General features: G+C 40.5%; 1 protein-coding gene and 1 long non-coding RNA gene across 5 annotated transcripts in view; one reads left to right on the forward strand and one right to left on the reverse strand.

Moving 5' to 3' along the window:
• PDE4D (phosphodiesterase 4D) overlaps window positions 1-20399 on the reverse strand; it is a 1096073-nt gene that overhangs the window by 453221 nt on the left and 622453 nt on the right. The window contains exon 1 of one of the 4 annotated variants that reach the window (XM_074952580.1): window positions 8395-8643. The exons of the other annotated variants lie outside the window; for them this stretch is intronic. Coding sequence (XP_074808681.1) covers window positions 8395-8441 — 47 coding nt within the window. The 5' untranslated portion in view covers window positions 8442-8643. Of the gene's footprint in view, window positions 1-8394; window positions 8644-20399 lie in introns of those variants that run through there. 4 annotated transcript variants of the gene reach the window in all.
• LOC141987340 (uncharacterized) overlaps window positions 1-20399 on the forward strand; it is a 130388-nt gene that overhangs the window by 93727 nt on the left and 16262 nt on the right. The window lies entirely within an intron of this gene.

A 20399-nucleotide genomic window follows, 5' to 3' on the forward strand; every position in this document is an offset into this window, starting at 1 on the left:
AATATAATCAAGCTATAAATTGTATGTGCCTAACAATGTTCTTCACTTTTGTAGTTATGAATTCACAGCATTTTGGCAGCTCATTCCCTTGTCCCCAGAAGCAATATATTACACTAATAAAAACAAACAGTAAGCACTTCCACCCACACATGCAAAACTTCCTTTGGTTCCATCTAAATACACTGGCTAGGTGAAATTTTCCTAATGTTATTTATCCAGTTTAACGTTGAGACACCATACAGGTGATAATTAAGTATGGATATCATTCGGTAGGACAATGTGTCATTCTCAAAAAATATGTTCCATATTTGATTTTTGGACAGCGTCATTACTCTTCTCCAGGGCCATAACCAGGGCAGGGCAAGTGGGGCTGCCGCCCAGGGTGCAAAGCCACAGGGGAGGAAAAATGGGGCAGTGTGGGTGGGGTCACGTGGGGTTATGTACCCCGCCCCGCAGAGCCCAAGCATCTCATGGCAGCCAGGCTCTGTCAGCTGGGCTCCTTCGGGGGACAGGCAAGAGCGTGTCAGGGGCGTAACTTGGAGCTGTGCTGCCCGCCATGCCTTGGGGATGCCCAGCCGTGCAGAGGCGGCCCAGCTTGGGAAGCAAGGAAGGGAGGGCTGCTGGGCACCAAGCCAGCCATCAGCTCCCACAGCATGTAGAGCCAAGAGCCCTCTGCATGCCACCCCGCAAGCACCAACTCTAGGGGCTGCAAATGTGCTCGCTCACCCAGGTGCTAAAATGCCTTCTTATGGCTCTGCTCTTCTCTGTAGCCAGTAAACTGAACATGATCCAAACCACCATCCTCAAGTGAGTAACGCATTAAAACAGAACTAAACCCATTTCACTCTACGCAAGGGACTGCAAAGTTTGAAACCAGTTTCCAATGTGTTTTAATAACAGATTAACATGTAAAAATATAAGTACTATTAAAGCAAAATGTTTAATTTAGTAATAGTAAGCATCAAAGTTTTCTCCCACCTTATTATTAAACTATTATTTTAAAGTTTGGAGGTGACTGGTAATTATTGCTGAGGCAGAATGGCAGGTGCGTCTTGTTAAGCACAACTAGGATAGGAGAAGTTGAAGTCTCTCACTTAAGGCAAAGGGAACAAAGGGCTGGAACTGAGTCTATAGAGCAGAGGTAGGCAAACTGCAGCCCGCGGGCCACATCTGGCCTGCCAGACCGTCCTGCACAGCCCGAGCTCCTGGCCCAGGAGGCTAGCCCCAGCCCTTCCCCCGCTTTCCCCCCTCCCCCACAGCCTCAGCTCACTGCGCCACCAGCACAATGCTCTGGGAGGAGGGGCTGTGAGCTCCTGGGGCAGCGCAGCTGCAGAGCCCAGCCTGAGCCGGTGCTCGGTGCTGCGTGGCGTGGCTGCCTGTCCTGGTGCAGCGGAGCCGCCAGCCACCGGTGCTCCAGGCAGGCGGTAAGGAGGCAGAGAACAGGGGGGTGGGGTGGATAGAGGGCAGGGGAGTTCGGGGCGGGGGGGTCAGAGACTGGGGGTGTGGATAGGGGTCGGGGAGGTCATTGGAACAGGCTGGTTGAAAGGGGGCAGGGGTCCGGGGGGGCCGGTCAGGAAGGAGAGGAGGGGTTGGATGGGGCAGCGGGGGGGCAGTTAAGGACGGGGGGTCTGGGGGCGGTGAGGGGACAGAGAGCTGGGGGTGGATGGGGCAAGGGTCCCCGGGGGTCCATCAGGGAACAGGGATGGTTGGATGGGGCAGGAGTCCCCGGGGGGCCATCAGGGGGCGAGAAGCAGGGCGGGTTGGATAAGGGGCGGAAGACAGCCCATGCCTGGCTGTTTGGGGAGGCACAGCCTCCCCTAACCGGCCATCCATACAATTTCAGAAACCCGATGCGGCCCTCAGGCCAAAAAGTTGCCCACCGCTGCTATAGAGAAACCCTACAAACAGCCACATTTAAAGAGAAAAATGACTCAGGTTTAATTTTTATTATTTTTATTTGAGTTGCCAATATAGCCAAACCAGAGGAAAGCAGAAATGTGCACTATATACAGCATGTGTACTCTGTTCATAGCAGGATGGAAACTCCACTTGCTTATATAATCTTTCCTGAAATAATTTGACTCTAGGTTGGACCCTCTGAAAATGACTAGTGCATAGATGTGTTAGTATGCACAATTGTCTACTGCCATACCATATCATTGTGGTATCACTTTTGCTATTGCCACATAAAGAAGGTGTGCCTGGTTAATATTTGGATGGGAGACCTCAAAAGAAAGTCTACGGTGTTACAGTAAAGTAATGGTACCAATTCAAGAGCAGTCAGTCTTCCCCTCTGATCATTTCTGATGCACTGTTCTATCCAAGCATGGTGTTATAAAGCACTGCACCATTATGTATTATTATTTCTACTACAGTAGTAGCTACAGGACCCCACCAATATTTGGGCCCCATTATGCTAGGCACTGTACATATAGATTATAAGAGAAAATCCCTGCCTCAAAGCGCTTACAGTCTTAATAAACAAGACCAACAAGGGGTTGGAGAAGGAAGACATGAAGTATTGTCATTCTCATTTTACAAACATGAGCTATGGCACAGAAAGGTGATGAGGCCAGATAGGAGGTATTTGATAAAGCCCAGAACTGGACTCTTAGCTCCTGAGTCCAAATACAGTATTTTAAACAAAAGAGCATGCTGCTTCTTCAGACCATCCTTCCTCTCCTATTGGAAATGTCATTTTCCAAAACATAAAACAAAAGTCCTAACTACTTGCAGCAATTTAATGGGAAATAGCTTAGGGTACATCTACTCTGAAGGCTAGGACTATAACAGGGTTTAAAAGAGACCTGGATAAATTCATGGAGGCTAAGTCCATTAACTGCTATTAGCCAGGATGGGTAAGGAATGGTGTCCCCAGCCTCTGTTTGTCAGAGGGTGGAGATGGATGGCAGGAGAGAGATCACTGATCGTTACCTGTTAGGTTCACTCCCTCTGGGGCACCTGTCGGGAGACATTTGCCGCTGTCGATAGACAGGATACTGGGCTGGACGGACCTTTGGTCTGACCCAGTCTGGCTGTTCTTATGTTATGTTCTTACTCTGTAGTTAAAAACCTGTGGCTGTCCTGTGCTGGCTGACTTGTGCTTGAGGGCTGTGTAGAACTCTGCAAGGTGGGAGGGTCCTGAACATCTACACCACAATTAAACAGCCCCTTAGCCGGAGCCTTGCGAGTCCAAGTCAGCTGGCACAGCCCAGCCACAAGTGTCTAACTGCAATATAGACATATCCAGGGTGGTCTAATTACCCAGTGTATATATTTACTCTGGAACCACAGGCTAAAATCCCAGCAGAGTCAAGTCATCCTTCTGAGGACATTAAATTGAGTACCATGCAATTTACAGCAGGTTTTTATATATATATATCCCATGACATTATACTGCTGTGTTGAGAGCTAAACAGCTGCTGCGTTTCAGTGGTGGGTGACATGATCCCTATATCCCCTTGCTCCACGTCACAGGAGTATTGTGATATCTAGCTGGTTAGTGTTCCTGGGGCACTCTGAGTTCTCCAAATGAAAGGCACCATAAAAGAAAGAAGCATTAATATAATAGAGAAAGGAAAGGTTTGCCCTACTTGTCCTTGGTCAAAGTAGTTCCCCCTCTTCACTGATGTGCAGCGTGTTGTATGTTGGTTAGGTGATACCAAAAGGATAAACAGTGTTTGAAAAGATGAGGATATAAAAGAAAAAAAGTCAACAGAAACAGTGGTTTTACTGCAAAATAGTGGTTACTACTGTTTGCTTCATTTAGTAAAAATGTATAAGCCTAGCTGTATTTCACCTAATCTGAGCAGTGTACATAAACAATGCCTGAAGCTCACTAACACTACTATTCAGCACCAGAAATTTGAGAAGATAACGACCTTTCATGCTTATCAGCACAATCAAAACCTACTGGCAATAGAAGATTAAGAACTAACTGCATTTGGCCTTAACAGGATCTGTCGTCATGCTCAGAAATCAGTCATTTGGCTTGGAGACATTTCAGATCCTGTTACCCATCAGAAGGAAGGGATTCCTTTGTAGCCAACAGAATAAGGCCTGAAGTCATAGGTCTAGAAACTAATTAAATATAATTCTGAACAGAAATTCTGGCACAAGTTTGCTCCCCTCACTATAAAAAACCTAGCACAAACAAGAGTTTAAGGTAGCAAAACAAGTGAGCAAGTACATGGCCCTGGACAAAATATTCCATTTTAGAGTGTGTTACTAATTCAGGGCCTTATCTTGAGGGATGCTGATCATTTCCTGCACAATGCCAACCATCCTCAGCTTCCCACTGATTTCTAAGTGAGCTGAGGTTGCTCAGACCCTCATATGATCAAACTGAATGTTTAAAAAATAATTCTGTTTTCTGCCTTATCTACTAATGTCAGCATATTTATTTTCTTTCACTTTTCTACCAAGGCAAAATGTAACTCCAGCCCCACAAAATGGAAAACCTTCACAATGAGAAACAGCTAATAATTAGATAATTGGTGACAAACTATATGGTTCAATAATTAAAATGTACAAGTATGGGTAATAATACTATTATTCCAGAAGATTCTGGGAACCAGAAATCAAAGAGACTTATTTAAACTTGTATTCATACAATGATTTACTAAGGTGCTTTTCAACAAGGTAGCTGGCCATCAAATTAATCTAAAGCAAAGGGCTAACCATGCAGCCACACATTCACAGTATTTTGCATTAAATGAAGTACATAGCACAGTAATGATCAATGAAGTAAATTTGACTAGATTAAAAGGCAGGAAAGGATTTATTTATTTATTTATTTATTTGGCTCCATTTCTTTGCTCACTGACTTGCTATACAATTTAAATTTCATTTTATGTCAGTATCTTAGTAGAAAGGAAACAAAAAAGAATAACTGAATATAGATTACATTGTCCTAAAATATGTGCTCATACATTAAATTTTACATCTTTACAGTTTTGAGGACACAAATACTTGAACTCAAAAATCATAGCTCTTCAGCTCTTCTAACTTTTCTATGATAAAAATAGGAAAAGATATATCCAGCAAGGCAAACCAAAATTAGATACTATGCTTATCTTTATTTGGTTTGGCATCAAAAAGTCAGAAAAAAGTATAATGGAAAAGAAAGCTATGTAATACAATCCATTCACAAACATTTCTAAAATAGTTTCAAATCTGAAAAACAATAAATAGTTTGTTCTACATACTTGCAGATACTTGCTGTGCTTAAGTAGTGGTGTTATATCGTAAATATAACAGGCTCCTATTACTCCTTATCTAATGTCACCCCACATCTCATTTTTCTCAGTATTCCCAGGACTAACTTTATCCTCTCCTAGAATATCAATCGACTTCGCTATCATAATCCTTCCCTCCTGGCTTCCCCACATTTCACCTCTTCCCACTCCAGTCTATCCAAAACAGCTGCTACTAAAATCCTCCTCTCCACACCCACTCCAACCACATCACTTACACACCCTGTCTTTTACCACAGAGAATTTAAGTTACACATCCTCACTTAGAAGGCTCTTCATAATCTTGCTCTCCTTGCCTACAATTCATTTTCCCAGGCAAGGAACAGATCATGATATTTAGTTATAAATTGCACTTTATTGTGCTATGTAAATGATTTTCCAAAATAATGTATTAACTGGGAGCCAGTATAAATAACATTCACAGTAGGGTTTAGTTAGGGGCATTCACACTTTAGGGATGGAAGGTTGTGAGTTCAAGATCAAACCCAGCACTTAGAATTGGTTCTTGCTAGGGATACCTACATCTTTTGGAAACCCTTCCCCCAAGCCCACACACACCCCCAAACAAACACAAAGGCAAAAAGCACCTTGGCTCCCCCATCTGCACATAGCAGTTAAAAGCCATGGACTTTGGGGGGCATGGGGGGAGAAGGCTGAAACAAACCAAATTAACTTAAAATTCAAAAGGTTTTATTTACTAGCCCAGGACCGACAGCCACCTATGTTTCATTCTATATCGGAGTCAGAGTAGGAGAGATAAAGAGAAATGAAATGCCTATGAAGGCAGAGAATATACTTAAGACTAAAAAAATAATGTCACTAAGGTATATATGTTTATCGGCACTGAATCTGAATATGGATTTCAATATTTAAAACATAGTATTTCAAAATTAAATATGTACTATATGCTGCTTTTTACAAAATACCTTCAATATGTTGTTCAATGTTATGGAAAATATAGCGAGAAGAATCAACTGATATAGCTGTTAACCCAGCACAATACTAATTGGGTCATATGAAAAAAAAAGTATCTTCATCTAGCTTCACTATCATCTTGCCAGAAGACAGAAATATATACAGACCACTCTTTCTATATCTACTCAAATCTACTATGGGAAGCTTTGCTATGTCTGTCAGCCAACGCACAGGTTTTGTGAAAGTGCTTCTACAGAATTACAAAAATGACTAGTAACTCCAAAGTCTACCATTCAGAAATGTTCTTTACAGATCTAACGTAGCATGAATAAGCAAATTTGCCTGGTTCCTAAAATGGGCAGTTGAACAACACTGAGCTGAAACATTTTAATTTCAAAGTAAGGTCTGGGATCTAGTAAGCCATAAATGCTTGCATGGTATAATTTGCATTCAGATCATATATTAAATGTAAATCATGTGAAAGCCTACATACATTTGTGCAGCACCACATGTAAAAATATCCCACATTGCTGGTATAGTACTTCCTGTTACAGAATGTATTCCCATTTTGGTACAGATACCAAGGAGACTAGGAGGGGGTGAACAGGGAAGGTAGGCAACTGCCTATGAGAGCAGAAAAAACAAACAAACAATTGATGTGATCAACCCCCCTCAAAAAGAATTCAAAATGTTGGTTGTAAAGTACTGAGACACAGAATAAACTTGAAGGCTAAAAATATTTCAGAACAATTTCTCCAAGTTATTAAAAAGAAAAGTAGGCCAAATTCTTAGAAGACAACAGAAATATCAGGGCTTTTCTGTTAGGTGTGGACCACACTGCACATTGCAAAATAAGCTACAAAAGCAGGGGGATGAGCTTAACTAAAACCTTATCTTTATTATTTGTTTTCCCAGGTGATGCTATTTAAAGTGGGCTATAGGAGGATATTACAATGATTTCACTTGATTTCACTTAGCCTAAGATTGGTGTTATGGGAAAGTGACAGAGGACTGTGATAGAGGAGTAAAATGTGTTAAAGGAATGAATCTGTATTAACTCTGCATTAAGATTTAGTATTAATACAAATTTAGTAGAGTCATAAATTCACAGCATCCCCTGGTCTGAGAGGCTGTCACAAGTGCACCATGGTTCTGATTGGTTCTGAGCTGTATAGCCAGAAACCTGTGACAAATGACACCCATCAGAGGTTTGTGGTTGTGCTATATTGTTGCTACATTTATACTATATTGTTAAGTACAAGTTTGAAATACACTGAAGAAAATAATATTTTGCATTGCTGTAAAGGTATTGGCCAGGGAAAATCCTAATGAGTTAGGTATCCAAACAAACATTTATACTAAAGGCAAATCTTTTGACTAAATATAAACTGTGCAGACCGAACTTTCATAGTATGCTTGCTTTTAGTACCTTTAAAAGAACTGAAATAAACCCAAAAATGTAATAAAGACAAGATCTTATATAAAACTGGGCTTTGCCCAGAAGTCAGTAGTTACTTAAAGCATTCAATCATAAATTCCAACATTAATAGCATGACATGACGCCAATCAACTGGAAAATAATTATAAAGTTGACCTTAATACATTATAAAGTAAGTTGTAGACAAAGGTTACTCCCTGAGCAAGAACTACAGATGTGTCTGGGTTTAAGAGGAAACAGATGTTTTAATGATGTTGAAGTGATTTTAGTTCAGTGGGACTGTTTTCCAAACAGCCAGATTTAAAATGTTAGCACACAAACATATTTAAAAAACCAAACTGAATTAACATAGGGGAATAATTTATCCTTGTTTTTTGGTCAACTGAACTCTAAAAAGAAAAAATTAGAGGCCAGACAAGTCAATATTATATGGGGAAAACAAGTTTGTAGCGTTTCTCTGAAATAATGTTATGAATCAAATGGCAGAGTCTTTCATTGATCCCATAGATAGAAATATTTCTATTTCTCAAAAGATTCTTATTGATTGTATTTTCACAGCTATATTATCTTCTCCCTTGTCCAGCTTGACTCTTCTGTTTTGTGATGGCACAGGGGTGCTAAACTTGTATTACATCACCACTACCATCTCTGTAAGATTTTCATTTTACAACAGGTCAATCCTCACTTGCCATTAACAATGGAAAAGTCAGCATCTGGCACTTGCCATAGTATTTTGCAAACAAGCATTCTGAGTTTAACAATCTGTAGTGTGTATCGATTACTCACCATATCCATGAATGCCTCCTAAAGGGGAAATTATTCACATGCATCATGTTCACAGATCTTCCTGCATTAGTATTTTCCTTGTCAGATAGCTTTTTCTGTGATGGTATTCATAGATGCATTCCAAAACAACTGCATGAGTAGTTAACACCAAACGTTATTGCAAAAATTATTGTATTCCACAAAAATAAAAATATCCAAGATCTGAGGAAAGACTTTTCATAGGGTTTTCTAGGTACATTTCCATCCATTTATGTCAAACTGGTTAGTTAAAAAACATGAAAGTATATGGTATATGGTAACTGCGTATCCTAAGTGAAGGCAAAGGTTCCCCTTGATACAATCCAAATGGTTTTGGTGTAAATTAAAGCATCTTCATATGAAACATTTTGAACAGTTGGAAAAGGTTAGTCAAACGATAGTTTCTGGTCATCCATGCTAAATCAGTGTTTAGGGGAAAATGAATAATTGCGGATTCCTTTGCCATAGGGTCCTTTAGAAATGAATATTGCTTTTTCTTCTTTCTTAGACACATATTCATCAGTGATCACTTTAATGGAGTTTTCCTTTCTTGTAAGCCCTGTACAAAGACTGGTGGTTAAAAACCCATGTACATCCAAAGCAAACTTCTCTGAATTTTGATTCTCAGGGTTTATTTCTTCATCTAAGAAAGACGGAAGGAAGTGTGCTTTTTCTGCTCCATAGGACCGGACTACAATTAGATACTAACATGAATATAATGGTTCTGTCATGATCAAATTCATTTTGACGTCTAACCCCATAAGGCTGTCTGTCTTTTAAGTAACATGACTACGCTATTGATTCTTTCACTGCATAACCTAGTTCTAATTTGATGTTATACTTTATGTAAAAAACATGTGCATGCATTCAGATTTTGCTGCAGAAAAGGAAAGCTTTAAGTCCTACATTATCTAAGAATTCCTTCTCTGCTCTCCTTCTCTCCCAATTCAGCAAACAGTAGTTATTACTCCTGAGGCTCTGACAACATCCTTGGGAAGGTTCTTAAGATCAAGCCATACAGACCATGTATATATTAAAATAGTGCAGGCAGCATGCTCTTAATTTCTTTCTCTTGACAAGAATTGCCAACATACCCTCTGAAATCCTTGGATCCTTTCATACTATGTCTTTGCTCTCCTGTTCAGTAGCAGCTCAGGACACTTGCAGACTCTGTGGCACTATTACTCTGCAGCAGAATCTGCTCCGGGCTGCAGTGAATGCTGCCTGACAGAGGATGTGCTAGCGTCAAGGGGGCCCTTTAGGTGGGTTCTCTGGCACAGTATATCCTCCTGTGCTTTTTTCAGCAGACAGACAGAGAGAAAGTAGGAGAGGGGTGTTTGTGGGGGAGAGGCAGGGGGACAAAACAAAAAGAAAAACAAAACCTTTCTTTAAAAGACCCTATTTCTCTTAGTAACTACAATAAAACAAAATTTAAAAATAATTAAACATGTAAATGTTAAATAAAGAAAACATATACCTAGGACAAAATATTGTACTGTATTTTTATTTGATGTCTAAAAGATGACAGACTTATTTTTCATTTACGTTTTCATGTGCCTAGACCATAGTGCATTTCTTCTTTCTTTTTTTAAAAAAACATGGTTTATGCTGCCCTATGACTCTTAAACTTCAAATAACCACTTGCCCTTTTGGACAGGAAATCCTATACTATGAAAGCCAGCTACACCTTCAAAGGCATCAACACATGCCATAAAACTGCTTATTTGATTAGGGAGTGGTCTGACTAGGGAGTGCTGTGATAAGACATTGTACTGCACATTTTTATGTCTTCTATTTCCTTAAGATTGTTTCTCCTGCTGTCACAGCTCCATTCAACAATACCCCAAATTAGCCCTAGCACTGTTGATGCCATTTTGGAACAAGAATAAAATAATAAACTATCTGAGTCCAATAGTGTATTGGCAATGAAATAGTATTTAAATTCAATAATAAGAATGGCCTTACTATTTGCATACAGACAGCAAAATATTCATGTACCTGTTTTAATTACTGTATTTCAAAGACTTATGGCACAAGATACAGTACATCGCAGAATTTAAAAGAGCTCTGGCAACCTTCTGTCCTGCTACACTATGTGGGGGGGGGAGGGGGGGAAGGTGTTTTCAATAAAATGCAACCATCAGAATTTGAATTTTTTTTTTAAAGATTGAGAACAGTACATAATTTTATTACTTATCAGTAGCAAGTCATAATGAGAAACAAAATGAATAAGCACATTTAATGAAGGTAAATAATTCAAATTAACTTTTTAATGGCTTGGTAAAACCATACTCTCTTACGTAATGGGACTTCATAATATGTAAAAAGCATGTGCCCTATACCCCCTGTTGGGGCTTATTGCAAAATACATTAAAATATAATATAAACAAATACTGTGAAACTATATAGAGGCACGATTCATTTCATTATTCAGCAATATTGCCTTTAGTCTCTCCAATTCCCTACTCCTTTGACTGACAACATACAAGCAACATATTAAGAGTACAAATTTTGTCAGATGCTTTCTTTCTCTTTGTTTTTGTTGTTTGTCTCTTAAATTTTTGTCTCTTAAATATGTATGTCTCTTACATTTCCCCAAATCATTCCCCCATTCCCCCATCTAAGAGCCCCAGCTACTCTGCTTTGCTATTGCTGCTCATCCCACAATGAGAGTTCCCTTCCCTTTATGAAAGGAGCAGGGACCCCCTGATACCTAAATCATAGAATCATAGAATATCAGGGTTGGAAGGGACCTGAGGAGGTCATCTAGTCCAACCCCAATTAAATCATCCCAGCCAGGGCTTTGTCAAGCCTGACCTTAAAAACTTCTAAGGAAGGAGATTCCACCACCTCCCGAGGTAACCCATTCCAGTGTTTCACCACCCTCCTAGTGAAAAAGTTTTTCCTAATATCCATCTAAATCTCCCCCACTGCAACTTGAGACTATTACTCCTTGTCCTCTCAACGATCACGTCCCTCGATCTGTTGGCAATGCCCCTACTTATATATCCCAAAATGCCATTGGCCTTCTTGGCAACAAGGGCACACTGTTGACTCATATCCAGCTTCTCGTCCACTGTAACCCCTAGGTCCTTTTCTGCAGAACTGCTGCCGAGCCATTCAGTCCCTAGTCTGTAGCGGTGCATGGGATTCTTCCGTCCTAAGTGCAGGACTCTGCACTTGTCCTTGTTGAACCTCCAATTTGTCTAGGTCCCTCTGTATCCTATCCTGACCCTCCAGTGTATCTACCTCTCCTCCCAGTTTAGTGTCATCTGCAAACTTGCTGAGGGTGCAATCCACCCCATCCTCCAGATCATTTATGAAGATATTGAACAAAACCAGCCCCAGGACCGACCCTTGGGGCACTCCACTTGATACCGGCTGCCAACTAGACACGGAGCCATTGATCACTACCTGTTGAGCCCGACAATCTAGCCAGCTTTCTATCCACCTTATAGTCCATTCATCCAGCCCATACTTCTTTAACTTGCTGGCAAGAATACTGTGTCCAATCTTCCACTTCTTGTAAGCTTCTTTTTTGTATTTAAGATCAGCAAGGATTTCACTGTTGAGCCCAGCTGGTCGCCTGCCATATTTACTATTCTTTCTACACATCGGGATGGTTTGTCCCTGTAACCTCAATAAGGATTCTTTAAAATACAGCCAGCTCTCCTGCACTCCTTTCCCCCTCATGTTATTCTCCCAGGAGATCTTGCCCATCAGTTCCCTGAGGGAGTCAAAGTCTGCTTTTCTGAAGTCCAGGGTCCATTTTCTGCTGCTTTCCAGCAGTTGTCCAGTTAAAAAAAAAACATTAACCCTTGCAGATGTCAACAAAGGCCCTAAAATCTGTAAAGGGGTGCTCTCTTTCCCTCCCTTCCTTCCCGCCTCCTGCAGCTGCATTTGTGCTTACAGTGGCCAGAGGAAGTCCCTGCCTCCCATCTGTTTTGGCCTCGCCTCCAGCACTCTGGCAGTAGCGTTTTTCTCCTATGTAATGTGAGGCTGTTAGGGGGAAATCAATAACATTATAATAGTAATCTATAATAAAAATCGTACAAGTAATTGAGAATAAAACTACACCAAATTGATATAGAACTGTCTGGAATATGCAAAATAAAGGATAAAACTCATCAAAAACCAGGAAGATAGAATAATAGAATCATAAAAATGTAGGCCTGGAAGGGACCTCAACAGGTCACCTAGTCCAGTCTCCTGCACAGAGGCAGGACTAAGTATTATCTAGACCATCTCTGACAGGTGTTTGTGTAACATGTTCCTAAAAACCTCCAATGATGGAGGTTCCACAACTTCCCTCATTAATTTGTTCTAATGCTTAACTAGCATTACAGTTAGGAATTTTTTCCTAATGTCTTACCTAAATCTGCCTTGCTGCAATCGAAGCCCATTACTTCTTGGCCTGTCCTCTGTGGATAAGAACAACAATTTCTCACCTTCCTCTTTATAACAACCTTTTAGATACTTGAAGACTTGTATGACCCCCCTCAGTCATCTCTTCTCCAGACTAGACAAATCAATTTTTTTCAATCTTTCCTTGTAGGTTTTCTTGTTTTCTAGAACTTTACTCATTTTTGTTGCTCTCCTCTGGACTGTCTCTACTTTGTTCACATCTTTCCTGAAGTGTGGTTTCCAAAACTGAACACAGTACTCCAGTTGAGGCCTTATCAATGATGAGTTGAGAGGAAGAATTATTTCTCGTGTTTTGCTTACAAAATGATGTTCGTTTTTTGTTGTTTTTTTTTCACAACAGTATTACATTGACGACTCATATTTAGTTTGTGATCCACGATAACCCCCAGGTGCTCTCGGAAAAGAGAGAAATCAAATTTTTTAAGGTAAGAAACTACGCAGAAACCCACCTTACCAGCTATTTGTGCAAATGAAACTAGGAGTATTTTACTTGATTCACAAAGAAAACTGGAATAACTGGACTAATTAGTACCATTTTGCCAGTATGGATACACTGAAAGCACAAACAAAAAATGTACAGTTAACTACAAGAATTATAATCAGATAGACATCCTCACTAGAATGCAGACATCTTCAACTCACATACATACTCAATTTGTTATGGTCATGAAGCCCTTTCAAACAATGTGGAAAAGGAAACCAACTGCTTAAATATTTGTTTTCATTCATCAACAGAAGTATGAAAACTGCTAACCATGTATTGATGAGAAGTAGGGATATGACAATTCCCTCATTTGGAATGGATCTGAACAAAAATTCACCTATAATGTAAGTGTTCAGATGCATTCAATTCTCCCTCAAAAATACAAAGATAAAAAAAAACCTGCCTAATATAGTTAGAATTATGTTCCACTATCTACAGCAGAAATACAGTAATTAAAAATATATATTGGCTAAGCCATATACAAAAAGTAAATACAAGAGCTGGGGGGAAAATCTTCAACAAGTATTCATTCATTTAAAAATGAATTTGCTTCAGCCATGCTTAAATCCCTTCCTTGTTCACTTTGGGCAAACATTCAAGTCAGTGAACTTTATTTGTGTGAATTCTTGCAGAAAGCAAATCATAGGTTTGCATGCTTCAAGCGCATATAAATTACCTTATTTTGTGGCCTAACTAGAAAAAAATACTACTTTTTCTAAAATTCCTTAATACGACTTATCTGCATTATTTCCCTGAGATGTTCAAGTCTCATTGGCTTCACCAAGCTCCCCTCCTGATTATAATAGTTATGCCCATTTATCCAGAGTACAAAAACAACACCAGATAATTCACATGACCAGTCAAACTAACTACTACGGTTTGATCCACTAATATTAAGTACTCATAGTGAATAGTTTGAGTTCAACCCAAGAGAAGAAAAAGCTGGTTGGCTCTTGCACTCTTCCCCACATTGCTGTATCCTCTTGCCTTTTCAAATTGGTTGAGGTCCAGTGGATTCTTTCAAGTTCCTCACATCATTGTGGAGGCATAGTTGTGGTACAGAAGTCTACAATTTAGAAGTCTAATATTAAAAATAAATAGGAATTTTGTGTAGTTTGTCACAACTTGAGGCTGGAGAAGTTATGGTCTTCCATTCCCATATCAGTCTTTTCAGAGGAGCTGATTTGTGGCTGATCTTACTCTCAGGGGCTGCTCATTTGTGCTGAGGATAATTATCTGTAGGCACTTGGTTTACTGACCTGCAGCTTCCTGTACACTCTTAGTGTATCTTTTACATCCCCATACCCTGTACAACTGAGTCAGAGGGATTGGTGGAAGGAGGTGGCGGATGGGGGGGGGGAGTTTAATGTCTCCCTCAAAAAGAAACCAAATATCCTTCTCCCCCTCCTTAAAAAAAGTACACTCTGATACGACAAATCTGTGGTGCTGCTTGGAAAAAACTAGTCCTATCCAACACCGTGGCTCCCTGGTCTGGTCAACATTGATCCAGTCCCAGGTCCATCTCTCCTTTTTGATGTGAGTGGTAATTCCATATAAGATCAGACCTTCTGCACTCTGAGGGATTTAGCTACAGCTCTTCATTTTCTCTTTGTGACACCCTCCCCCCAACTCCCATTCCATAGGTGTCTCTGGTCCTAAGTGGGAAAAAGGAGGAGCAATCATTAGCAGTAATGCCACTGTGAAGGAGAGCAAGAGATTACATTTAGTCTAGTTAAATTGTTTGGTATAGACTTTAACATTTTCAAATGGAGATTAATTTTTTGGGTCCGTCTAGTAAGTCAATTTGCCTCTCATGCCCTAGCTTCCCTATTTGTTATTGAAAGCAGACCTCACGCTGTGTGTAAGGCATCATGTTTTTCAAGCAGTTACCAATTAACATGAGACTGACATTGTACTGGCTCTTTGGATTCATACCTAGTCGAGAGTCACAAATTCCCAAATAACGACATTGCCATCATCTTAGCAAAATAAATATGAATATTATTCATCATCACTGAATCTCCCATAAACAGTTTGATAGACTTTATTTTAAGAAACCAAAATGACCCTTCTCAGAGTCGTAAAGCAGAAGTGGTAAGACTACTTATACTGTAAACAACTGAAGCCAGGTCAGATACATTTCCAGCAAATAACCATGATCTTTTCTTTTATACAATTACCTCCTGCTAGTTTTGTTGTTGTTGTTTTATTTCAAACCAAAGTAATAGTTCAGACTATTCTTGAATAATATATTAGTCATTTGTACTTACAAAAGTTGCATAAAACAATTTACTCCAGTATAATATTGAGACATTAGATAGTTCGGTGTAATATCATATTATCCTTTTTCTGTAGGAGGAAACATAAGTAAATTAAACCTTTGCCTAAGATGGTACCAAATGATTTTCACTTGAATACACTGTCCTATTCATAAGAAACCCACTGATAAAGGGTGTAATTTTCAGAAAATCAGGCCCACAGTGACTGTTTCAATATAGTCATATAAAAGACCAGTGTTCCATTTCAAGTCCATTCTTGTTTCTGGACCAGAAGGGAATGTTGCAAAGACAGCACACTCAGCCTATATGGATGGGTTAATGTAATATTAATTAGGAGCACTGACAGATTCCACATAGAGTTCCATCTAGTCCTGTTCAACCAAAAGACTGACAGCTGTGGGACAGGATTTCAAAGGTGGTAGTGGGGTGTTAAGGAACTAAATGTAAGCATCTTCAAGAAATGCAGACTATCCCTCTGGGCAAACAGTTTGAAATATTGGGGATTGGGAAACAACTTTCACATGAAATATACTTGGAAAATTTTGTAAACTGGAAACTCAGCAATACCTGTTCATTGACATGAGCAACAACCTCCTTACAGTGTTATAGAAAGAAGCTGACATATCCCATTTATGGTTTATTGGGGGACATTAATAAAAACAGGTTTTCCCAGATTTGGGAACAATTATGCAAAAAGTGGTATTATCCTTGCCAGTGTTTCATTCTCTGCTAATTCACATATTGGCCTACTAAAGATAGCTTTTATCCACACTGGAGCCAGCATATACAGTACTGAATATTGTTATACTTTGAAAAGGAATATGAAAATACATGAAGTGAGAAATTCAATGAGAAGGGAAATGATAGCATTTAGAAGAGGACTCTTCCCCTGACAATTATTCTTGTATCCTGAATAGAATACAGAACTACTCCTGGGGGAATTCTGCAGCAAAAAAAATTCTGCAACAAAAAATTAAAAGTTCTGCGCACAATATTTTCAAATTCTGCATATTTTATTTCTCAAAATAACACAATATAATCACACTGGTTTCAATTATTTTTGTTGATTTATTTCAAAATACCTGTCAGCAAGTATGTCGGTAACAACACAGACAATAAAAAAGATTCAGGAAATGTTTTTTGAAAAATGGATTCCTTACTAGGCATATTAATACAGAACTCTGAGTAATGATTCATTTAAACTACAATACAGAAATGTATTTGCACACCCTTCAGAAACAGTGCAAAGGCTTGGGGGAGTTAAGGGTTACAGAGGAGCTGATGGGGAGGGAAGTAATTGCTGGGAAGAAGCCTGGGTGTGAACTGGGAGGGTTGTTGGGTATGGGTGGGGAAAGTATGGAACAGGGTGTCTTTTGGGGAGCGCGAGGGGACTGTTTGGGAGCTTCCCGCATGCAGACCCTGGCTGATCGCAGCCTCTTCCATTCAATCAGGCACATCTGCCCTTGTCCCCATGTGTCCCTGCACCCTGATCTTAGATTATGTATTAATTATACTGATTACTTAAGAATCCCCAGTTATCACTTTGAGGGTTGCCAGGTTCTTGGCCCAAGATCAGGTCTACTATTATTTAAATTATTATATAGTTGGGAATCCTGATGTGCGCAGTTGCAACACTCACAATATAGGAACCTTTTATATTTACAAATATAGTTTATTAATACATTTAGCACAAACAACCCAACTTAGTAAGATGGATAGAAATACTACAGAATGTACATCTATATATTCACACCATCCCTTGTAGAACAACCTGAAATGCTAGCCATCATCTTCCTCATCACCATCACCTTCCCCATCATCACCAGTGGCCGTCATTCTGGCACCTCCCAAGGACTACATCTCTCTCTCCTACTGCCCCTAAGGTGGGATGCCACTTTTATAATTTGTTATGCTGACACCGTTATGTTTGATGCATATTCAGTAGGGGATTTTTCCTTTCTCCTTATTTGTATTTCCTCACCTTACTAATGTTGGAGTGTCTTTTTCCTACAGGGTTAGTATCTCAACGATCTCAACTTATTATATACGTCAGTTCATTACCATGGCCCTTTTGTGGTTAGATATCACATTTGTTATATCTGTCCTAACTTGTTATTTCGGTTCTTTCCAAGTTCTATGTTGTGATGTATCTGTTAAGTTTAAAAGGGTATGAACTTAGGAAAGCCCCTATGCCAACCTGCTTTAACACATCCTCTATGTTAAAGGTCGCAGTCATACATGGACCTTATGCTTTAGCTCCATTTATCTAGGTGAAAGGTCCCAGACATATATATGCTAACTTTGCCATTGCTCACTATACAGGATTTGGCCAGCAGGTCCCTTATGTTACAGCTAAAATATACCCTAATATAATCCTATTATAATAAAATAATCAAATCTATAAGAAAATAAGAAACTTATAAGAAAAGATATATATAAGGTTTATATTAGGGTATATTTTGGCTGTAACATAATAGGTTTACATTAGGGTATATTTCTTATAAGTTTCTATATATAAGCAAGCAAGCAGGCTAGCCTTAAATGTATCTCACGTACCTGGTATGTACATCAGTTCATTGCCAGGACACTTCTGTGGTTGAATTATTTACCTGTGGTCAGAACTCCCCCTAAAACTCTATTTTCAGTTCCCCAAATACTTGGGGTTTTCCACTGGGCCGTTTATCTGTTCAAAGTTCATAGCTCTCAACTATGCTAACTTGCTGAAGCTAATGTCTTACAGGATACAGGCCTGTAGGTTTATTGCATTACTGGTGAATATAATGCAAAGCAGTAAATATAATGAAGGCAAGTTGGCCACTGGGCTACAGTCGAAGTGAATATAATAAAGGCATACTAGTCCACTGGGCTACAACCCCATGTCCATGTGTCCCTCCACCCCCACTCAGACACCCGCTCCCCCAATCTCCATGTTGCCCAGCACCCCCTGGCCATGTCCCCATGTGTCTCTGTGCCCGCACTCAGCCACCCCCTTTCCCTATGTGGCCCTGCACCCCCTCCACTATCACCATGTGGCCCTGCATCTCCCTCCCCACCATGGCCCTGCACCTCCACTCCCATTCAACCCCTGCCCCAGTCTGTCCTCCCTATAACTAAGGCTGCGAGTCTTTCACAGAGGTCACAGAAGTCATGGATTCTGTGACTTTCTGGTACCTCTGTGACTTCTGCAGCAGCCAGTGTGGCTGACCCCAGGGCTGTCCGAGCTGCTGGGCACTGGCTGCTGCTCGGGCAACCCCAGGCTGTCCCAGAGCAGCAGTCAGGGAGCAGGAGCGGTGCCCCGTCCAGAACAGCAACAGTGGTGGGGCCCCAGAGTGCTGCCACCCTGCCTGGAGAAGCAGCAGTGGGGACCCTGGGCTGCACCCCTCCCCAGGGTCAGCAATAAGAGTGGGGCCCTTGGGCACCCCCCGAGGGAGTGCCCCCCCTCAGCACCTAAGATTTAGTTAGGGGTATTTTTAATAAAAGTCAAGTAGAGGTCATGGGCTGTGACTTTTTGTTTATTGCCTGTGACCTGTCCATGACTTTTACTAAAAATACCAGTGACTAAATTGCAGCCTTATCTATGAGTCCCTGTCTGACCCCTCAGCAGCCCCACGCTGTCTGTCTTCCCATAGTCCCTGCCTCATGACCTGGCCCGACAGGCGCTGTGAAAAAGGCAGGCTCTCTCTCTTCCCTAGCTGGCCTGGAGAGGCTGCTCTGTTTTATCATCACAGTGCCCTCTGGTGGGCAAAAGGCAGAACTGCAGCAACTTTCCAGCCAAAGTTATTTTCTGTGTGGCTGGTGCTAGAGGTTGCTCTGTTCTAGTGCCACAGTGCCCTCTGGTGGGATAAAGGTGAAACTGCAGCAACTTTCCTGCAGAAGATTTTTTTTGCACAAAAAAAATAAAAATATGCACAGATCATTAATTATGCACACGTTCAGTAGTGCAAATTTTCCTTAGTCTAAATAACTGACCACTTCATGTTACTGTGAAATGACATAGATCAGTGATATGAATATTGACTACTATGAAAGTGGGGAGACCGAGGTAGACTAAATTTAGGTATGGGTCAAGTGTGAAATCCAGCAGGAATCAGTTTGCCAATATGGATGAAAGTCACCTTCTGTTATGATGGGGTTCTCAGTATGCATGCAGGCCCTTTCCCACTAGCCACCCATTCTCTTCACAAACTCAAAACATCAAGCCACTCATCTCAGTTACCAAAATCACCTGAAAACTCCCATAGTACTAAGTGTCCTAACCTACCCAGATGCCAAATCTTCCCACTCACAAACATTCTATAAATAGAGAATTCTACCAAATTCCAAAAACAGTTTCCATCCTCCCCCTGAGAAAATCAAATGCCCAATGACTTGATTCTCTGTTTCTTCATTACATATATACTCTGATGATTTTGGGGGTTCTGTCTGTACCACTTCTGAATTGTAGATGATTTTAAGAAATTGTATCATGGAAAGCCTATAAGTATGTGGGTAGACCAGAAGTTAGCGGGATTGTGTCAAGTCACTCCCAGGCCAGAGAAAAAGGTGAGTGATTGGCACTCACTGATAGTCTATTCAAAGTAAAAACACCTTGGGACAACGGGTTTGCTCTAGTGGAGATAAGATACTTCTTCTTCTTGTCTGAAGGGAGGGGAGTTTGGAAGTAATGGAAAGTTACCAGGAGCAGAACTAAAGCAGTTGGTGAGCCCTGCCGGAGTCTATAAATGTATTCTGGTACGTAGTGAACTGACACCACCAGTCAAATTTGACCCCACCACAATGTTCCCTTCAAGCCACGTGCA

The sequence above is a fragment of the Natator depressus genome, chromosome 5, assembly GCF_965152275.1.
Source record: "Natator depressus isolate rNatDep1 chromosome 5, rNatDep2.hap1, whole genome shotgun sequence".
NCBI classification, from domain to species: Eukaryota; Metazoa; Chordata; order Testudines; family Cheloniidae; genus Natator; species Natator depressus.